General features: G+C 38.7%; 1 protein-coding gene across 6 annotated transcripts in view; it reads left to right on the top strand.

Annotated features, from left to right (window-relative positions):
* The window catches only part of LOC139764861 (solute carrier family 2, facilitated glucose transporter member 3-like), a 252,485-nt gene that overhangs the window by 145,872 nt on the left and 85,678 nt on the right, over window positions 1–20,935 (top strand). For 2 of the 6 annotated variants that reach the window (XM_071691877.1, XM_071691876.1), the window contains exons 1-4: window positions 8,723–9,639; window positions 11,990–12,103; window positions 15,667–15,827; window positions 16,156–16,280. In XM_071691877.1, the coding sequence (XP_071547978.1) occupies window positions 9,520–9,639; window positions 11,990–12,103; window positions 15,667–15,827; window positions 16,156–16,280 (520 nt within the window). In that variant the 5' untranslated portion in view covers window positions 8,723–9,519. Of the gene's footprint in view, window positions 1–8,705; window positions 9,640–11,989; window positions 12,104–15,666; window positions 15,828–16,155; window positions 16,281–20,935 lie in introns of those variants that run through there. The other 4 variants (XM_071691879.1, XM_071691878.1, XM_071691881.1 and 1 more) reach the window with 3 other exon arrangements.

Here is a 20,935-nt window from a genome sequence, read left to right as displayed (position 1 = left end):
TTTACAAAGTACGCGTACCTGCTGTATATACGCGTACCTGCTGTATATACGCGTACTTGCTGTATATACGCGTACCTGCTGTATATACGCGTACCTGCTGTATATACGCGTACCTGCTGTATATACGCGTACCTGCTGTATATACGCGTACCTGCTGTATATACGCGTACTTGCTGTATATACGCGTACCTGCTGTATATACCCGTACCTGCTGTATATACGCGTACCTGCTGTATATACGCGTACTTGCTGTATATACGCGTACCTGCTGTATATACGCGTACCTGCTGTATATTTTGAAAGTTATTAAATCTCAAGGTTTGCGCAAATTTTTGGCCGTCATCATGAGGTTTTTGAATTTAGTACTTTTGGTATATATATATATATATATATATATATATATATATATATATATATATATATATATATATATATATAATCGAAGGTTTGGGACCTGAATATGCAGAAGGATGCAAGGCGTGCTTGGGATAAAGAGAGTTGGAGCAGTGTGGTATACAGGGGACGACATGCTTTTGATATTGCTGAACGAAAGCATGTGAAACGGTCAGAAGAAGAACAGAAACCTGAAAGATGTGTGTGTGTGTGGGTGGGGGGGCGTGAATTGTGTTTCCGATGCTGTATATCCATGACGGCTTGAGAGTAGATGTGAGAGATAGCGAGTCAAGTGTGGGTTGTGAGCCCGCGCTTCTCTCGTCCCTGATGCCGGCCAGGGGGGTTCAGACTGGATCTATAGGTTAGGTAAGAAGATCCTGGTGGTGAGAGCAGTATAAATAGATGTTATGTCTTTGTTGGATGGAGTTGAAGTATTTCTTGATATGCTGGGGTGGGTTTGCCCGTGGTCACCGTCCGCGTTAGACTGCGAAATTGTTGTCTTTTGTATGTTTGATTACTGTAATCGTCTTATCTCAAGGCTGCTCTGCTCGTATTTCCTCTTGAGTTGGCGATGTCAGTAGTAAATCATCAACAACCATAGACCTTGTGGTGTTTGGATCAGCACATTCTTATCTTTCATGTTACCACTGTTATCATATTGACTTTCATGTTACTACTATCTTATTGACTTTCATGTTACTACTGTTATCTTATTGACTTTCATGTTACTACTATTATCATATTAACTTTCATGTTACCACTGTTATCATATTAACTTTCATGTTACCACTGTTATCATATTAACTTTCATGTTACCACTGTTATCATGTTAACTTTTATGTTACCACTGTTATCATGTTAACTTTCATGTTACCACTGTTATCATGTTAACTTTTATGTTACCACTGTTATCATGTTAACTTTCATGTTACCACTGTTATCATATTAACTTTCATGTTACCACTGTTATCATATTTGCTCTCGCGCTCCGCTTCGTGTGGTGCCATGTTTACGTCTGCGTGTCATGTGTCATGTTTCCTCTTCTCAATAGGATCGTCACGTCAGAGGGGATGGGTGGATTTATATGAAGTGGCTGTCGTAACAAATGCATTCTTGATTTACACGTATATGAAGCAGGTTTGGTGTACTCCCACTGAAGGTTGGGTTGTGCTAGGCAGAGCTAGGTTAGGTTACGACAAATGAAGTGGAACGGCTGTGGTATTTAGGGGGCGACGTGCTGTCAGTGGTCGGGGGAAACCATGGGAAGGACAAGTGAAGTGTAACAGTGGCGGTATATGGTGGGCGACGTAATGTCAACCGTCGGGGAAAACCATGGAAAAGTCTGTGGAGGACCTTTTTGTGTGATTTACAGTGGCACAACACCTGGCAGCTAGAGAATGACTGTGAGCGAATGCGGACTTTCTTTGTCTGTTCATGGCGCTACCTCGCCACCGCGAGAAACGGTGAACAGGTACAAAAGGAAATGAAACACGAAGATTCGTGCGATTTCGTGATTAACTCAGATGAAAGGCTTCATTATCAAGCTACATCCACTTACTTAAATTCTCTCATAACATTTTGAATTGTTATTCAGAATTCTGAAGACATTAAACGATATACAAATGACCCATGGCGTAAACTACTACAGTAGTGTGGAAATATTCGCCATGGCTGAGCTTAGCATGGGTCATTAATGGCACAGGTCGTGTGTATATATGTTCGGGGTGTGCTATTAATGGCACAGGGAGGCCAATATACTGTATACCTGTAGTGTAGTGGGCTATCGAAGTAGGTGTTTGTGTTGTGTAAAAGAAATTCCTACACCTAAAATATATCCAATTTATTTTAAGCTTGTCTAGGTAACTTATGAATCAACACTGCTGACTTCATGTTATTAAGGCTCTTGAAAAGGTAAATTGAGACTGATATAATAGCCGGGAAGTATCCAGATCTTTACATGGGTGTCTATGTGATATTCTAATTTTCTCATAGTCCAGCAAGGCGTCATATTGAGGTGATGCAGTCTGAGGATGTGCCAGCACCGCAGGGTTCCCTGCCGCCTCATTTTTGCTATAGACAGATATGCGGAGGTGATTCCCTCCCCATGCTGCCCACATAACAGTTTGAATTCCTCTAATTTCATTATACAAAAGTACGACAGTCATGCTCCGAAGAGTGTGCAGTAAATGAAGATACGAATGATATTGACGAATGGATTGGCAGCGTCCTGTCCTCTGTGTAGCGGTCAAATTTCATAGAAATTCGAGACATTTCATGTAAAAACCGCTAGCACGCCAAAGACATTCCTCCTGGATGCTTTTCTCAGCTCTCTGGACGTCTGGTCATGTCATACCGACGAGGGAGGTTCGTTGGGGTTGGAATATTAACACTGGTGGGAGTGTCCAGCTTTGTTCTGGTTGCGTACTGCGTGCCACGTTATGTTGGCTACACCACAAAGGTCGTCCATAAGGTGATTGTACTCAGAACACTTGGTTAAAAGCAACGAAAAGAACTCCTTAGTATTCTGGACAAACATTTATCAGCTCCACCTTAAATTACGCCTCACCTGTCTGGTCGTCCACTTTCTTCAGGGTAAACAATCATTGTCCGTCCATCAACCACCAACGCAGAACACATGCACAGCGAAACAAAAAATACTTCCATTACAATCTGACTTCATTATCCTTGGTATTGCTTGCAACATTATAAGAACACCTCGCACCCGGACCACATCATAACGGACATCCAGTCCTTGATCTCACCTTTGCAGTCTGTGTTCACAGACTAACCCCCCCCCCCCCACCCTTCCACTTCCCTCCAACAAACATAACAAAAACACATTAATACAAAGTCACAACTCGACAAACGCTGAACGACCCTCCTCCCAACCCAAGTCTAAAACAACTCCACCAGACATTTGTTCCTTGTGAAACCTCAATCCCGTAGGCAGTACTAGACACACAATCTTGTCTGCTTCCTAGACATAGCCCAGCTCATCATAACAGGTATCAATTTCACATAGTGCGACACTTTCGTGTAACTACAACCTTATGGGAGATAGAGTTAAGCTCTCTTCGTGGTTACCGGCAAATACTAGAGACAAACGCATATGACTGCGACCTACTGTAAAGAACAAAGCAACAGGGATAAAAGCGGAAAGTGAAGCAACATTACTACGTACGGTATGCGGGTCCAAGTATTGACTTCAGCCTGGGAGAGTTACATGTTGTTAACCATTTTCTCTGTAGTGTAAGACAGCTCTCAGTATTTAGTCGTAAATAATGACGGTATTACGTATTTTCACTTGACCCTTGTAAGTCTGACGTGTATTTCATGATTTGTCATATATGTAAACACAGTCAGGCTTATCTACATACACAGAAAACAAAAGCATTGCACATCCTTAGAAAGGTCTTTGGTCATTCATTTTGCACTGAAGACTACTGTAAACTGAAAGGTTCTTCACTGGAAATCCCCTCCGTCTGAAACGACTGCTAAAGATGAGTAGTACAATTCATATGATTAAGGTCAGCTAGCCTAGATTATAGTGTATATTTACCTTATTTGAATCTTCCGGAAATCGATTGGTAGAAACTAGTATCTGGTGATTTTTATATTTTTGTGTTATCAAATAGGGATTATCCCTGTAAACTCAAAAATAAAGGTGCAGTTAAAGATGGGAAACAATTGTGTTACTAGTCTGAGTTCTTTAATATATGTGGATATAAAGGAATAGGTAAGCGTACACCATCATGATGTCATTATGTGATATTCTGGCTCTGTGACGTCACCACCGCGCCTTTGCCAGATGTATGATTCACTGCACTATGGCGCAAGGACCCCGGGTTATTGACTGTACTCTCACCGCGCCTGCTTGTTGCAAAATGGATTAATTGAACTGTGTCACATTTAGATATTGATCTGGGGAACGATGATATCATGTGTCATTTTTCACACGCGACCTGAAGGCTACATTTTAATGGAATTTTAGGTGTCGACGTATTTCCACAGAGGTAATAAAGGAGGTTAGCAAATCCATTATAGTATTATTGTCATTGTTATTATTATTATTATTATTATTATTATTATTATTATTATTACTATTATCATTGATAATGTTCGTTATTATTATTGTATTTGATGCCACTTACCCATTTCTCTCAAATCTCTTAGATTATAATTATAACTTATTAATATTATCATATTAAACGATAGATTAAACCTTTTTCTCAAATCTTTTACTTTATTTTTTCTCTATGTGGTACTCATGTTTCAAGTTCGTCAATGAGATGGTATTGTCATTTTTTACGTCGAGTTAAGAGTTGCCTCTCTGGAGACAAAGCTACATCATCATCCGTTGGCGAAAGAGGACTTAACGCTTGAGTCCATCCTGTCCCTGCCTCTGAATTTAGCGTATCCTTGAAGATGTAAGACCCAGTAGAGACGGGGACATAGGTTTATGGCTCTAGGCACCCCTCAATAAAGAGGTTCTTCCTGGGGTTTGTATAATAATGAGAATAAACAAAGGATTTATATCCATACCTGAGCCATCATCAGATAGGAATGAATAATTTTCCCGTGTTTATCAAGCAATCACTAAGTGGCAATGTTTCAAGAAGGCGGGAGAGCCTGGGGGGTGAGGGGGTACTGCCGCAGACCAGACACGGCGGCGGCCGCCCCAAGTGTCTGTAACCAAGCGCCCCCCCCCCCCCCCCCCCCCCACACACACACACACACACACACACACACCGTCCCACCCCTTGTGGCGCGCACCACCTTACGTCGGACGGAAGGTTAAATCAAGATGGGTAACCCACCAGCATTTCCCACTCCGTAGCACCTCTACCCAACCTGGCACATGGCCATTCTCCTACCTCCAGGTTCAGTTTTTAGGGATCAAGAGAGATTCATATGTTACAACTACTGTTGCCTTAAAACACCCTTACAATGTCATCATTTGTTACTTTAATTATTTAGATTTCGGGAGAAGAAAAGGTTGAACATATTATAAGGTTTCAGAAAAAGAGTTCGTTTATCATTCTCAGTTCGCACTTGGCAACCATTTGGGAGCGTTGAGGAATGTGTGGAAGGTGAGAACGTTATCTCGGAGAGCAAAAATGGGTATGTTTGAAGGAATAGTAGTTCCAACAATGTTGTATGGTTGCGAGGCGTGGGCTATGGATAGGGTTGTGCGGAGTAGGGTGGATGTGCTGGAAATAAGATGTTTGAGGACAATATGTGGTGTGAGGTGGTTTGATCAATTAACTAATGAAAGGGTAAGAGAGATGTGTGGTAATAAAGAGTGTGGTTGAGAGAGCAGAAGAGGGTCTTGAAATGGTTTGGTCACATGGAGAGAATTAGAGGAAAGATTGACAAAGAGGTTATATGTGTCAGAGGTGGAGGGAACTTGGAATAGCGGGAGACTAACAAGCAAGGAATAGTGAATTGGAACGATGTGGTATACTGGGGTCGACGTTTTGTCATTGGATTGAACGAGGGCATGTGAAGCATCTGGGGTAAACCATGGAAAGTTTTGTGGGGTTTGGATGTGGAAAGAGATTACACATAACAGCTAGAGACTGAATGTGAACGAATGTGGCCTTTGTTTTCTTTTCCTAGCGCTACCTTGCGCGCGTACGGGGGGAGGGGGTTGTATTTCATGTGTAGCGGGGATGCGACGGGAATGAATAAAGGCAGAAAGTATGAATTATGTACATGTATATATATGTATATGTCTGTGTACGCTTATACATGTATACGGTGAAATGTATAGGTATGTATATGTGCGTGTGTGGACGTGTATGTATATACATGTGTATGGAAAGGATCACAGTTTTGCGCGTGATCAAGATATTCCTATGAGTCCACGGGGAAAATGAAACACGAAAAGTTCCCAAGTGCACTTTCGTGTAATAATCACATCATCAAGGGAGACACAAGAGAGAAATATAACAGTCAGTCATGTTTTGGACAATCGCATTTTTACCAAATGGCGTCTTAGCTTCGTCTCTTCGATGTATATCAACTGACTTATATTCTCTCTTGTGTCTACCCTGATGATGTGATTATTACACGAAAGTGCTCTTGGGAACTTTTCGTGTTTCATTTTCCCCGTGGACTCATAGGAATGCATGTTTATGTGGGTGGGTTGGGCCATTCTTTCGTCTCTTTCCTTGCGCTACCTCGCTAACGCGGGAGACAGCGACAAAGTATAATAAATAAATATAAATAAATGAATATATATATATATTTTATTATTATGATCATTATTTTGCTTTGTCGCTGTCTCCCGCGTTAGCGAGGTAGGGCAAGGAAACAGACGAAAGAATAGCTCAACCCACCCACATACACATGTATATACATACACTTCCACACACGCAAATATACATACCTATACATCTCAACGTATACATATATATACCACATACACATGTACATATATACACATGTACATAATTCATACTGTCTGCCTTTATTCATTCCCATCGCCACCTCGCCACACATGAAATAACAACCCCCTCCCCCCTCATGTGTGCAAGGTAGCGCTAGGAAAAGACAACAAAGGCCCCATTCGTTCACTCTCAGTCTCTAGCTGTCATGTAATAATGCACCAAAACCACAGCTCCTTTCCACATCCAGGCCCCACAGAACTTTCCATGGTTTACCCCAGACGCTTCACATGCCCTGGTTCAATCCATTGACAGCACGTCGGCCCCGGTATGCCACATGGTTCCAATTCACTCTATTCCTTGCACGCCTTACACCCTCCTGTATGTTCAGGCCCCGATCACTCAAAATCTTTTTCACTCCATCTTTCCACCTCCAATTTGGTCTGCCACTTTTCCTCGTTCCCTCCACCTCTGACACATATATCCTCTTGGTCAATCTTTCCTCACTCATTCTCTCCATGTGACCAAACCATTTCAAAACACCCTCTTCTGCTCTCTCAACCACACTCTTTTTGTTACCACACATCTCTCTTACCCTTATATTACTTACTCGATCAAGCCACCTCACCACATATTGTTCTCAAACATATTTCCAGCACATCCACCCTACTCCGCACAACTCTATCAATAGCCCACGCCTCGGAACCATATAATATTGTTGGAACCACTATTCCTTCAAACATAGCCATTTTTGCTTTCGGAGATAATGTTCTCGACTTCCACACATTCTTCAACGCTCTCAGAACTTTCGCCCCCTCCCCCACCCTATGATTCACTTCCGCTTCTATGGTTCCATCCGCTGGCAAATCCGTTCCCAGATATCTAAAACACTTCACTTCCTCCAGTTTTTTCCATTCAAACTTACCTCCCAATTGACTTGTCCCTCAACCCTACTGCACCTAATTACCTTGCTCTTATTCACATTTACTCTCAACTTTCTTTTTTCACACACTTTACCAAACTCAGTCACCAGCTTCTGCAGTTTCTCACATCACACGAATCAGCCACCAGCACTGTATCATCAGCAGACAACAACTGACTCACTTCCCAAGCTCTCTCATCCATCACTTGTTCGTGATGATAGTATGAACGTGAAATCGCATTTAGATAACTTGGATAATCGGATTTAGATAACTTGGTTTAGTACTGGCACCTGATGACGACAAGTTGTTGTAATCTCTGTTGTCTCATTTTTGTGTTCAACCAAATTTTGTTTTTCTTTTATATTTCTGAAATTAGGGTATGATAAGTTGAAAATGCCATTTACATAAGAATATATATATATATATATATATATATATATATATATATATATATATATATATATATATATATATGTATATATATATATATATATATATATATATATATATATATATATATATATATATATATATATATGTATATATATATATATATATATATATATATATATATATATATATATATATATATATATATATATATATATATATATACGAATAAAGTGCATATGAACGCTCACCTTCATAGAACATACAAACCTCCAACAGCCAGGATCGAACCTGGGACCCCTGTTGGAGGTTTGTATGTTCTATGAAGGTGCGCGTTCATATGCACTTTATTCGTATTCATATACCTCCGCGTTGTACAGTTAGGTTCGGTAAAACGCTATCAGCTGGCTATGTGCGTCTGTTCGGAAACAACCAAGTATAGACCCCGTTGCTCACCATTGTGAGACGAAGGGTATTCGAGTACTCAGTATTTCGAATAGTTGTTTCGTATTATACAGTCCCGTAGCCTAGCGGTTAGCATGCCTGCCTCTTGCACAGGGGTCCCAGGTTCGATCCTGGCTGTTGGAGGTTTGTATGTTCTATGAAGGTGCGCGTTCATATGCACTTTATTCGTATTCATATACCTCCGCGTTGTACGGTTAGGTTCGGTAAAACGCTATCAGCTGGCTATGTGCGTCTGTTCGGAAACAACCAAGTATAGACCCCGTTGCTCACCATTGTGAGACGAAGGGTATTCGAGTACTCAGTATTTCGAATAGTTGTTTCCTATTTTACAGTCCCATAGCCTAGCGGTTAGCATGCCTGCCTCTTGCACAGGGGTCCCAGGTTCGATCCTGGCTGTTGGAGGTTTGTATGAGATATATATATATATATATATATATATATATATATATATATATATATATATGTGTGTGTGTGTGTATATTGTTGCGAACGCGTGGGTGTGTGCCCACCCGTTCGTCTCTCTTGTCTGTGTGTATCTCTGTGTATAGAATAAGTGCTATTTCATGTTAGGGCGAGGGCCAAGGCCTTCCCCCCGCTATCGGCTCAGATTTCGCTTCCCTAACCAAACCATTAATTCTGAGGTCTTCTTCATACCTTCGAGAGGAAAACCAGATGGCCACGCCGGGCCATCAATCCGGTCCCCCTCGACGCTAGGACCTCCATCCAGGGCACTAGGTCAAATTGGGGTCAACCTACGGCCCCCATACAGTGTCGTCGCTGTCAGGACAAGAGAAGGTGGGGCCTCTAGGCAGATGTGGGACGAACTTAACTTCCTTGCAGCCAGTCAGCTGTTTCACGGATGACACCTTCTCCAATCACCGACGTACCTGTGGCCCTCCAGCCTAGTAGGAGTGGCACTTGGAGCCACCCTCCTCCAATCACCATCGGGCCTTAGGCCCATGACCAATCAAGGGTGGCATCATAGGGTAACAAGGCGGACGCAAGTCCCCTGTCCTGTAATAAAAACCTCTGACTCCCCACTGAGCCTCGATGCCTTCAGCAGTCGAGCCCCAGCAAAGGTAATGTGAGCTAAGTTTAGTTTAATGTGAGGTTTAGCTAAGTGTAACGATGTTGTTCACTGTGTCACGTCAGGTCTATCTAAGTGTAATGTTATCGAACAAACTGTCATAGAGGAAATAGACCTCCTGGCTTGAAATCTGATCTGGATCATTAACTCATGTTCAGTGTTAAATGTTTCATGCCTGATTTATGTGTTTATCTTTGTACACCTGCATTCTTTCATGTAATGCTGGTTTTTAATTCAATCCCATAACTTTCTGATTGTGTTATCCCGTTGTGAAACGTAACGAATCTAGCGTCCTTGCGAAGACGAGGACCGGTAGATTACATGTAACAAATATATGTTACTGGCGACCTTGCTCGAATAAGTATACCGAGTTCGTAACAATATATATATATATATATATATATATATATATATATATATATATATATATATATATATATATATATATATATATATATATATATCTTTCATGCTATTCGCCATTTCCCGCGTTAGCAAGGTAGCGTTAAGAACAGAGGACTGGGCCTTTGAGGGAATATCTTCACCTGGCCCCTTCTCTGTTCCTTCTTTTGGAAAATTAAAAAAAAAAAGAGAGGGGAGGATTTCCAGCCCCTCGGCTCCCTCCCCTTTTAGTCGCCTTCTACGACACGCAGGGAATACGTGGGAAGTATTCTTTCTCCCATATATATATATATATATATATATATATATATATATATATATATATATATATATATATATATATATATATACAGTAGGGTTGAGGGTCAAGTCAATTGGGAGGTGAGTTTGAATGGAGAAAAACTGGAGGAAGTGAAGTGTTTTAGATATCTGGGAGTGGATCTGGCAGCGGATGGAAACATGGAAGCGGAAGTGGATCATAGGGTGGGGGAGGGGGCGAAAATTCTGGGAGCCTTGAAGAATGTGTGGAAGTCGAGAACATTATCTCGGAAAGCAAAAATGGGTATGTTTGAAGGAATAGTGGTTCCAACAATGTTGTATGGTTGCGAGGCGTGGACTATGGATAGAGTTGTGCACAGGAGGATGGATGTGCTGGAAATAAGATGTTTGAGGACAATGTGTGGTGTGAGGTGGTTTGATCGAGTAAGTAACGTAAGGGTAAGAGAGATGTGGGGAAATAAAAAGAGCGTGGTTGAGAGAGCAGAAGAGGGTGTTTTGAAATGGTTTGGTCACATGGAGAGAATGAGTGAGGAAAGATTGACCAAGAGGATATATGTGTCGGAGGTGGAGGGAACGAGGAGAAGAGGGAGACCAAATTGGAGGTGGAAAGATGGAGTGAAAAAGATTTTGTGTGATCGGGGCCTGAACATGCAGGAGGATGAAAGGAGGGCAAGGAATAGAGTGAATTGGAGCGATGTGGTATACCGGGGTTGACGTGCTGTCAGTGGATTGAATCAAGGCATGTGAAGCGTCTGGGGTAAACCATGGAAAGCTGTGTAGGTATGTATATTTGCGTGTGTGGACGTATGTATATACATGTGTATGGGGGTGGGTTGGGCCATTTCTTTCGTCTGTTTCCTTGCGCTACCTCGCAAACGCGGGAGACAGCGACAAAGCAAAAAAAAAAAAAAAAGATATATATATATATATATATATATATATATATATATATATATATATATATATAGTTTTTCAAATGAATTTTGTCAATATGCCCTAAACCCAAGATGGCCTAACCTCGCCTTGCATTATTTGGGTATTTGTGAAAATTCACTTTATAGACACCAGACGTGTTTACGTATGGCTGTGTAATTTGGATTTTTTTTTATGCTACAGTAAATGATATGTAATTAATGAAATGTAGCCCAGAATCAAGAGTGCAGAATTTTACTTTACATTGATATTTATTGTTTGCGTCTAGTCATAAGGTAATTATGTAGTTTATTTCCACACGGCTGTTTGCTATGGGTAATGGTTCCTTATCTTTTAGATGCATTACATAGTATACTTTAATTTAAGAAATACTTGTAGTCATTTCAATGAATGATATTATATCGATTTGAATTATATTAAGTATTGTTACAAGAATAAGTTGATAGAAGAATTGAATTATATGATAATGATAGATTATGTTAAGGTGATTGAGTAACTAACGAATATCTTATTTAGCTGGATTTGTTGGTGTAGTTTATCCTTTTGACTTCCTCACGTCTTGTCATTGTTATTTCTCCATCAATACTTTCAGCTCTGCTAATCTACTGTGATTCATTGTAATCTTTTTATGTGTCAGTGACTGATCCAGTCCGTGATATTTCCATATGTTATTCCATATTGTCCTTTCAAATAATGAAGTTTATTTATACTCTTGTTTTTTTCCCCAGAGCAATAACAAACCTAGAATTACAAAATGGATGGTGGTGGCATTAGTGACTACATTGCTGGGGTCATGTCTCCCAGCTGGCTATTGCCTTGGGGTTATCAACACACCACAGGAGGTTAGTTCCAGCATTGTTATTATTATTCGCCGTTTCCCGCTTCAGCGAGGTATCGCCAGTAAACAGACAAAGAATGACCCATCCATGCACACACACACACACACACACACACACACATATACATATTGTTACGAACTCGGTGGCTTATTGGAGCAATGTTAGAATTACTTATAATGAAAAGAATTCAAATGTACAAGGTGAACACATAAATCAGGCACGAATCGTTAACACTGAACATGAGTTTAACATTGAACATGAGTTAACATTGAACATGAGTTAACATTCCAGATAAGATTTCAAACCAGGAGATCTCTTTCCTTTGACACTTTGTTCGATAGCATTACATTTAGTTAGACCTGACGTGACTCAGTAAACATCATCGTTGCACTTAGCTAAACCGGACGTGACACAGTAACATCTTACAAACTAGGGCAGCGGTGGCTACGGGGTTCGAGACAGGGAAAGCCTACATTACCTTGCTGGGCTCGGGACTGGTGAAGGAATCAAAGTCTCAGACGATCGTCTGAGCTTTTTATGTGAAGATCCAGCAAGGCAGGAACAGCTAACCACGCCTCGACCCGCCACCTATGGCTACTATAGGTCAGAATGACACAATTGCCCTTGATAGGTCAAGGGACTGATTGTCACGCCCTCTCCTTGACGTGATTGGCTGAAGGTGGCCTAAGGTCCGGCCTACGTATGTGGCGTGCATTCAAAATCCTTTGTTCCTTGTCCACGACAGCAGCGAACGCACGTGACGACACACCGTAGCTGTTCCCATGGTTGGACTTGACGCCGTTGACCTGACGTTTGGGTGCTAGAGGACTGGTCAAGATCTGGTTCTAAACATTATTACTAAGGCATTTAACACGGTCAGGGAGGGTGAGATACGAGCCGGTAGCAGCCGCTCCCTACACCAAGACACATATACGAACATGTGGACACACACACAGGTGTTCATAACGATATATATATATATATATATATATATATATATATATATATATATATATATATATATATATATATATATATATATATGCAGGAGGGTGAAAGGAGGGCAAGGAATAGAGTGAATTGGAGCGATGTGGTATACCGGGGTTGACGTGCTGTCAGTGGATTGAATCAGGGCATGTGAAGCGTCTGGGGTAAACCATGGAAAGCTGTGTAGGTATGTATATTTGCGTGTGTGGACGTATGTATATACATGTGTATGGGGGGGGGGATTGGGCCATTTCTTTCGTCTGTTTCCTTGCGCTACCTCGCAAACGCGGGAGACAGCGACAAAGTATAATAAAAAAATAAAAATAATAAATATATTATTGTATTTAATCGCCGTCTCCTGCGTTTGCGAGGTTACGCAAGGAAACGGACGAAAGAATGGCCAAACCCACCCTCACACACATATACATACATAAAGCCCACACACGCACATACCTATAGTTTTCAAGGTATACATACATATATATACATACACAGACATATACATATATACACTTGTACATATTCATACTTGCTGCCTTCATCTATTCCGTCGCCATCCCGCCACACTTGAAATAACACCCCCCACCCCTACGACGTAGCGCTAAAAGGAAAGGCAAAAAAGGCCACATTCGTTCACACTCAGTCTCTAGCTGTCATGTGTAATGGACCGAAACCACAGCTCCCTTTCCATATATATATATATATATATATATATATATATATATATATATATATATATATATATATATATATATATATATATATTTATATATATATATATATATATATATATATATATATATATATATATATATATATATATATATCCCTCCAGTTGCACCTCTCAGCACATTAACATCCAAAAGTCTCTCTTTCGCGCGCCTGTCAGTTAACACGTAATCCAATAACGCTCTCTGGCCATCTCTCCTACTTACATACGTATACTTATGTATATCTCGCTTTTTAAACCAGGTATTCCCAATCACCAGTCCTTTTTTCAGCACATAAATGTACAAGCTCTTCACCATTTCCATTTACAACACTGAACACCCTATGTATACATTCGTTTACACTCATTATGATTATAGATTATTATTATTATTATTATTGTTGTTTTTATTATTATTTCCATTATTATTATTATTATTATCATTATTATTATTATTATTATTATTATTATTATTATTATTATCATTATTATTATCATTTTTATTATTATTATTAATGTTACCAGTACTAGTGGTAGTCAGAGTAGTAGTAGAAGTAGTAGCATCAGCATTGTTATTTTTTCTTACAGTACTTCTTGTATGCTGTTTCCATTGTAGTGATATGCTGCTGGGGACAGGCCAAGAATGGCCTGATCTGCTCATTGTTATTATTAATGTATTATCATGATTACTGTTATTTAGATGATGTAACCCAAGGACCCATTTTATGGGGTTGTGAATAAGTATGTGGATGAAAACATTCTTATAAGAGCCAATTACATATTGCATGTTTATGTATTCCTTCTCTTGGGAGCATTTACAAACATTGAAGATTTGCTCAGTTTGGTTTTATGCAGTGTGCACCACTTCTTAGGCAAGATGGTTTACAATTTTATTAGCCACATTTTGGGTGAACCAGAGTATTCTCCCAAATTTGTTTGAGAGGTTCAAGAATCTAGTTGGAATTCCTAGTTTGAAGCTATTTCAGATTTTCAAGGATATGGTGTATGTGTCAGTTGCTGAAATTGGTTATCTCACTTATAGACTATATAAAGAATCTTTATGTCTATGACGTAGGAGTTATTAAGGTAATTTCTCTGGTAGAACTATATTTTTTCTTAAACAGTGAAGCTGCATTGTTTTGGAGAATGCCTATAAGGGTTATAGTGAGAAAGCTGTCCAGAGACATGTCATCATCTTTCTCCTGTTTTCGCATTATCAGGATTTGGAATTTAAAGCTGATGTTAGTAATTTCAGGCTTCATAAGTTGTAGGGCTCCTGTTCTAAGTTGAAGGTTCAGATTTTATTGACATGCGAGGAGAATTATCAGGGTTTTTCAGCTAGGGATTTGTGATAGAGTGCATAATTTGAGAAAGTATTCCATGATTATAGCCCTTCATATCTGTGATGATTTATGACAAAGCAAAGATCAAAAGTCCAAGATAGTCATCTTGAGGAGAGAATTGATTAGGTGATGTTTAATCTTTTATTATAAATAACATCAAGTAATTTTCGGGATGATTTGATCATCCTCCTTGCAAAGTACTTTGGTAAGTCAAGACATGAAGTGATGGCATGTGAGGGAGTTTGCTTCAAATGCTAGATTTGAATTTGTTAAAAGCCTGTTTGTAAATTTTCATTTGCTTTCCCTTCATCACCCAGTGTAATTTAATTGCTAGGTAATCTCCTGATGAACTCTGGGATAAGGCTGAGTGTGATAGTAAAGGGTGAATGACTTTAGAGGCATGATTTTGGAGCTAGGTAAATGGGGATGTCAGAATTTTCCAACCTATAAGTTTTGACACATTTGAGAAAGTACCAAAAGAATCATATTGTTGTGTTGTGGTATTATTAAACTCTTATGCATTCCAGATAATTCGAGAATGGATGAGGACAGCAGTGTTAGAGAGGTATGACAAGGAACTCTCTGCTGAAGAGGAAATTTCGTTATGGGCTGTGGTTGTCTCGATCTTCGTAGGTGGAGCTATTATAGGGGCTTCGTTTGGAGCTAGATTAGCTGACGGAGTTGGACGGTAAGTTAAATTTTTGCCTTGCTGATTATTCGATTCTTCTCTTTATCACAGAACTGTTTTCATCCATGGTATAAATGCTTTAATATCAGTGCAGAGAGGTAGCAGATAGGCAGTAAACTATACCTTTAAGGTCATAAGCAAAACAAACTGAAATGCATGTTGTATGGGTTTGATCAATATGAAGAGTCACCATTGGTCACCTGATCATAGAACAGTGGTCAAAACTCTTTTGGAACAGGTCTTTTCATGGCAGTATTAATATTTCTTACCATTATTTATTAAAAGTTTAATATTGTATGGCTAAAAGCCTTTTTTCCATTTCCATCAGGCGTGCTGCCCTCCTATTAAACCACTTGCTGTGTTTCTTCTCGGCTGTACTGCTTATTTGGTGTAAAGAGTTCAGCTCCATGGAGATGTTAATCATTGGTCGTTTCACATGTGGACTTTATGCAGGTAAGGACCAATAAAGTCTAGATATTCATTTCACATGGGAGAGGAGCTTTCTTATGAATATTTCCTCTAAAACGCATGTTTCATAAAGATTTCTTTGGTGCTCATAACTACTTAGATTATTATTTTCAATTGTCAGATTGGATGCAGCATAATCTATAGGATGTATAACATATTGTGTCCAATTAGTGCCAGTTAGTTTAAGTAAATTTTTTTGTTTCTCTGGTATTTATAGCTTCTCTTGGCCATATTTGTTAAAAAAAAAAAATCAGTTGGGTGTGAAAGCAAGCCTGCTCCAGTGAACATTGCAGTCACATGCTTTTCATGATTATGCTCCCTTTGTTCCACCGAACTCTTGTCACATTCAGAAGATTGTCGTTGGTTTGGTGTGAGAGTATAATCCATGTACAGTGTCTGAAATAGCCGCAATTGCTTGGATATTTTTTCTGTTTGTATCAGCATGATTTATTCTGTTTTGTTTACCTTAATTTTTCATATTTCTCATGTTTTCATGATTATCTCTTTGACTATTCGATTATTTTTTTTATCTTGTTATTTGATTAACCTCATTATGTATTAGTACCAACATCTTAATCAGATTCTTACTGGTTCAGTGTGTGCTATGAATTATTTTATTTCAAGAACATCATGTTTCTTGTGAATTATCATATTTCATAAACATCATGTGCCCTGTGAATGATTTACTGCATAAAATGTCCCCATTTCTGTAAACCTTAAAGGTACCATTTGAAATAATATTTTGTATTTAGCTTTTTTATTATTGATTTCATCTTGAGATTTTTTGCATAACTTATGCTTACATGTGAAGAAGTAACAATTGATTTGCTTGTCCTCACTCAAGTAATATCCTGATTTAGTGATGAAAAAGTAGCTTAGTGCTGGTTTTATATTGACAACATTGGTTTATGTTGATTACACCATTGGATGTTTGCATGATATATGCAGCAGTTTTGGTTATTCATTATTTCTACCAGCTGATATGATAAGAATGGTGTGGTAGATTGAAAAATTAACTCTAAGCTCTTGTCCTTAGCCTAATGTATGTAGCTTAATTCAAGAAATGATTTCAGGCTGTGACACCTTAGGTATAGGCCAAAATGGATTGGGTATATAAACACTGTGATTTAGAAAGATGCTTCCTTTGAACTTAATGTTAACGAACTGAATGTTAACATATAGTGGAAGTATTAGGTTTGACTTCTTAACATGGCATAACTGTTAGAAGTGATGATTAGATAAGGACAACTTAAGGACATTGAACATGCAGAGAAAAAGTGTAAGGGGAGATACTTCCTACCTTTTTAGAAACATTATAAGAGTGCATCTTGTCTTGAAGTCAACATCCATTAACTGCTGGCAAATATTAGAATATTTTTCAAGTGTATGGACACATTTGGTAATAGTAGTTGGTGGGAACACTGCACTAGAGCTGCCTTCTGCCATTGGCCTGTTAAGTGTGAAGCACTAAAGGCTAATAAGCAACACTGGAGTTCACCAGTTATGGGGACTCTTTTGCCATGACCATCCCCTCGAGAGAGTTCCCAAAGGGAACAGGCATCAGAGGTATAAATGAACAGATAGATATATAGATAAGGAGATACTTGGCAAGCTATTCATATCCCATATAAGGTCAGAACTACACTATGCTTCTCAGGTTTGGTCATCACACCAAAAGAAACACAAATAGCTCTAAGAAAAAGTTCCAGATGAGGGCAACAAAGATTGTACTAGAAATAAGAATGCTGAGGTGCAGGGAATGGATGAAGGTTTTTGATTTACCCACCTTGGAAGGAAGAAGACTTGATTATGACCTTTAAGCTCTACAAAAGAATGAAGTGAACTGTGGACAGTTCTTTGAGAGATTTATGGATAGAGCATGTAAGAAACATGTAGATATGGAAGTAAAGAAATTTTTTTATGCTATAAGAGTAATGGATGAATGAAAAAGATTGAAGGCATGGTTAATGCAGATAGCATACATGAATTTAAGAGGTTGTATGATAGTAAAGAGCATTGAAGAGATGGCACTCCATGAGTGTAAAACTCCCTTCCACAACAGTACAAACAGGAATACAATCTCATCAAGGATCTTCTATAACCGTCTGTAGGAAACTGTAGGAAATATATTTAACTGACAGGAGGTGTGAACAACAGAGTGGGAGAAGTAGTAGGATGGCCACACAAATGATTTTAACAGTAGGATGGCCACACAAAAGATTTAAACAATATTGAATAGCAAGCCAAGGGTATGGGTTGAGTATATTAAGAATAAGATACTGAATTTTATCAAAGAACTGGTTTTTAAAGTAGCAGTAGAGAGAGGGGGTCAACAATGATCTGATTAATCAAGATAAGTCCAGTGTATAAATGAAAATAATGCAATATAGATAAAGCATAATAACTTCAAGAAAGTTTGTGTGGGCTCAGGTAGTAATGCTGAAATTTTGCATTACTCTGATATGGGATGTCAGTTACCAGCTTTTGTCTTGATTAGCAGTTTGATTGAGACATAGTAAAGACTGATAATTAATGATTCTTATTGTACTGTTATGTGTAATGTTGAATGTGCATGACAGGAATGTAGGTTAGAAAGTGAGGATTCAGATGAATTTGAGGTACTAAAACTTCCTGATCTTTAAGGCCAATAAGGGAATTAAGTTGACTGTAAAGTAAGAAAAGCCTCATCATTTTTTCATAGGAGATGATTATCATCATGATAGTTGATAGAATATGTTGTATCTTAAAGTGTTTCAGATTTTAAAGTCCCTACAAGTATATTTATAGTCACTATCCTATAGATAGCATTATAAGTACATTTATTGCCATACCTAATACCTTGATTTAGTTTTTTAATGACAGCAAATGAGATACCTGAATATTGTAAAATAGGAATTTAGTGTAAAGTTTCTTCCATGATTACGTTAAGGTCTTTTGTTCACGATAGATCAAACCGGGTCTACCCTTTCCAGTATAAATCCATGGACCTTTAGTGTACTTTGTGCTACTTTTGTGCTACTATCCATGGGATGGACATTAGTGAATAGTAGAATAGCTCCTTTTGCAGCAAATAGGAAAACAATCAAATCCAAGAGATATGAGAGAATGACTGCCGCCATATTCTTTCCAGAATGTTGGAGGTAATTTAATGCTGCATTGTATTGTTTTTCAGCTAATGGTACTTAAACTGATTTTTTTTTTTGAAAGATTTGCAGAATCTTTTCCCACCTGTTGGTAAAAGTAATTTCCTTGCTGCACAGTGGGTCATGTAGAAGTAACCTATCAAGTTCTGATTTACCCTTATTTTGATGTAAAACATTAGCTTTGAAGTTAGTAGATTCCCACTGGGGCTCCCACTGGGGCCTGGTGATTGCTGATGTGCCATATGTGGTATGGGATGCCTCTGGCTGCTAACAGCAATTGTGCTGTGATAGTCTGGAGCTTTAACAGGCATGGTAAGAAATTGAGTATTGAATCAGGAGGTGATTACTCAGACCATGTTTCCGCATCCTTTCCCTATATATAGATATTCATCTTTGTTGGTCAGTAACCAGCAGCATGTCAAGGAGGACAGTATATTATTTGTCTCTGTGGCTATGACAGTGGAGAAAAATGTAAATGAATAAAGGAAATAAACTTACATGAGAGTACATAGACATTGGAGGAAAGGTACATAGATATTGGAATATTCTTATAATGGGAAATGATAACATGATTGCATATTGAGATGTCTATATATTATGCCGTTTGGATACCTTTTCCAGCTGGCATAGTTACAGCCTCAGCATTTATTCATCTGAAAATCTCACCACACATGTAAGTAATGTTTGACTTTATTAATACATATATCGTTTGTTTAAGAAAAAGTAGCTTTTAAGCAAAAAATAAAAAAATATTATTTTTAATGTCCTTATTGAAAAGGGATGCACTTGGAGTACACTAAATATCCAGAGCAGTTATAGTTAGTAGGTTAAGAAGATCAGTTTTTGGTGTGATGAAACACATAAAGTATAATAAAAATATAATAATATATATATATATATATATATATATATATATATATATATATATATATATATATATATATATATATATATATATCCCTGGGGATAGGGGAGAAAGAATACTTCCCACGTATTCCCTGCGTGTCATAGAAGGCGACTAAAAGGGAAGGGAGCGGGGGGCTGGAAATCCTCCCCTCTCTATTTTTTTTTCTTTTTTCTTTTCCAAAAGAAGGAACAGAGAAGGGGGCCTGGTGAGGATATTCCCTAAAAGGCCCAGTCCTCTGTTCTTAACGCTACCTCGCTAATGCGGGAAATGGCGAATAGTATGAAAAAAAAAAAAAGAAAAAAAGAAACAAAATACATCACAAACGTGAAAGCTCTTCATATGGCAAGAACTTAATATTCTGTTTGGAAAAGATATCCTTGGTTCTTGATTTACACCTCTACTTGGTGTAAAAACAGTACTTTACTTGTGTATAATGAAAGATTGCCTTAAGATATATAATTATTTGATATATTATACTTTGTTGCTGTCTCCCGTGTTAGCGAGGTAGCGCAAGGAAACAGATGAAAGAATGGCTCAACCCACCCACATACACATATATATACATACATGTCCACACATTAACATACCTA

This window comes from Panulirus ornatus, chromosome 51, assembly GCF_036320965.1.
Source record: "Panulirus ornatus isolate Po-2019 chromosome 51, ASM3632096v1, whole genome shotgun sequence".
Classification (NCBI taxonomy): domain Eukaryota; kingdom Metazoa; phylum Arthropoda; class Malacostraca; order Decapoda; family Palinuridae; genus Panulirus; species Panulirus ornatus.
Note: the sequence above shows the minus strand (reverse complement) of the source record. Positions and strands in the feature narration are given on the sequence as shown.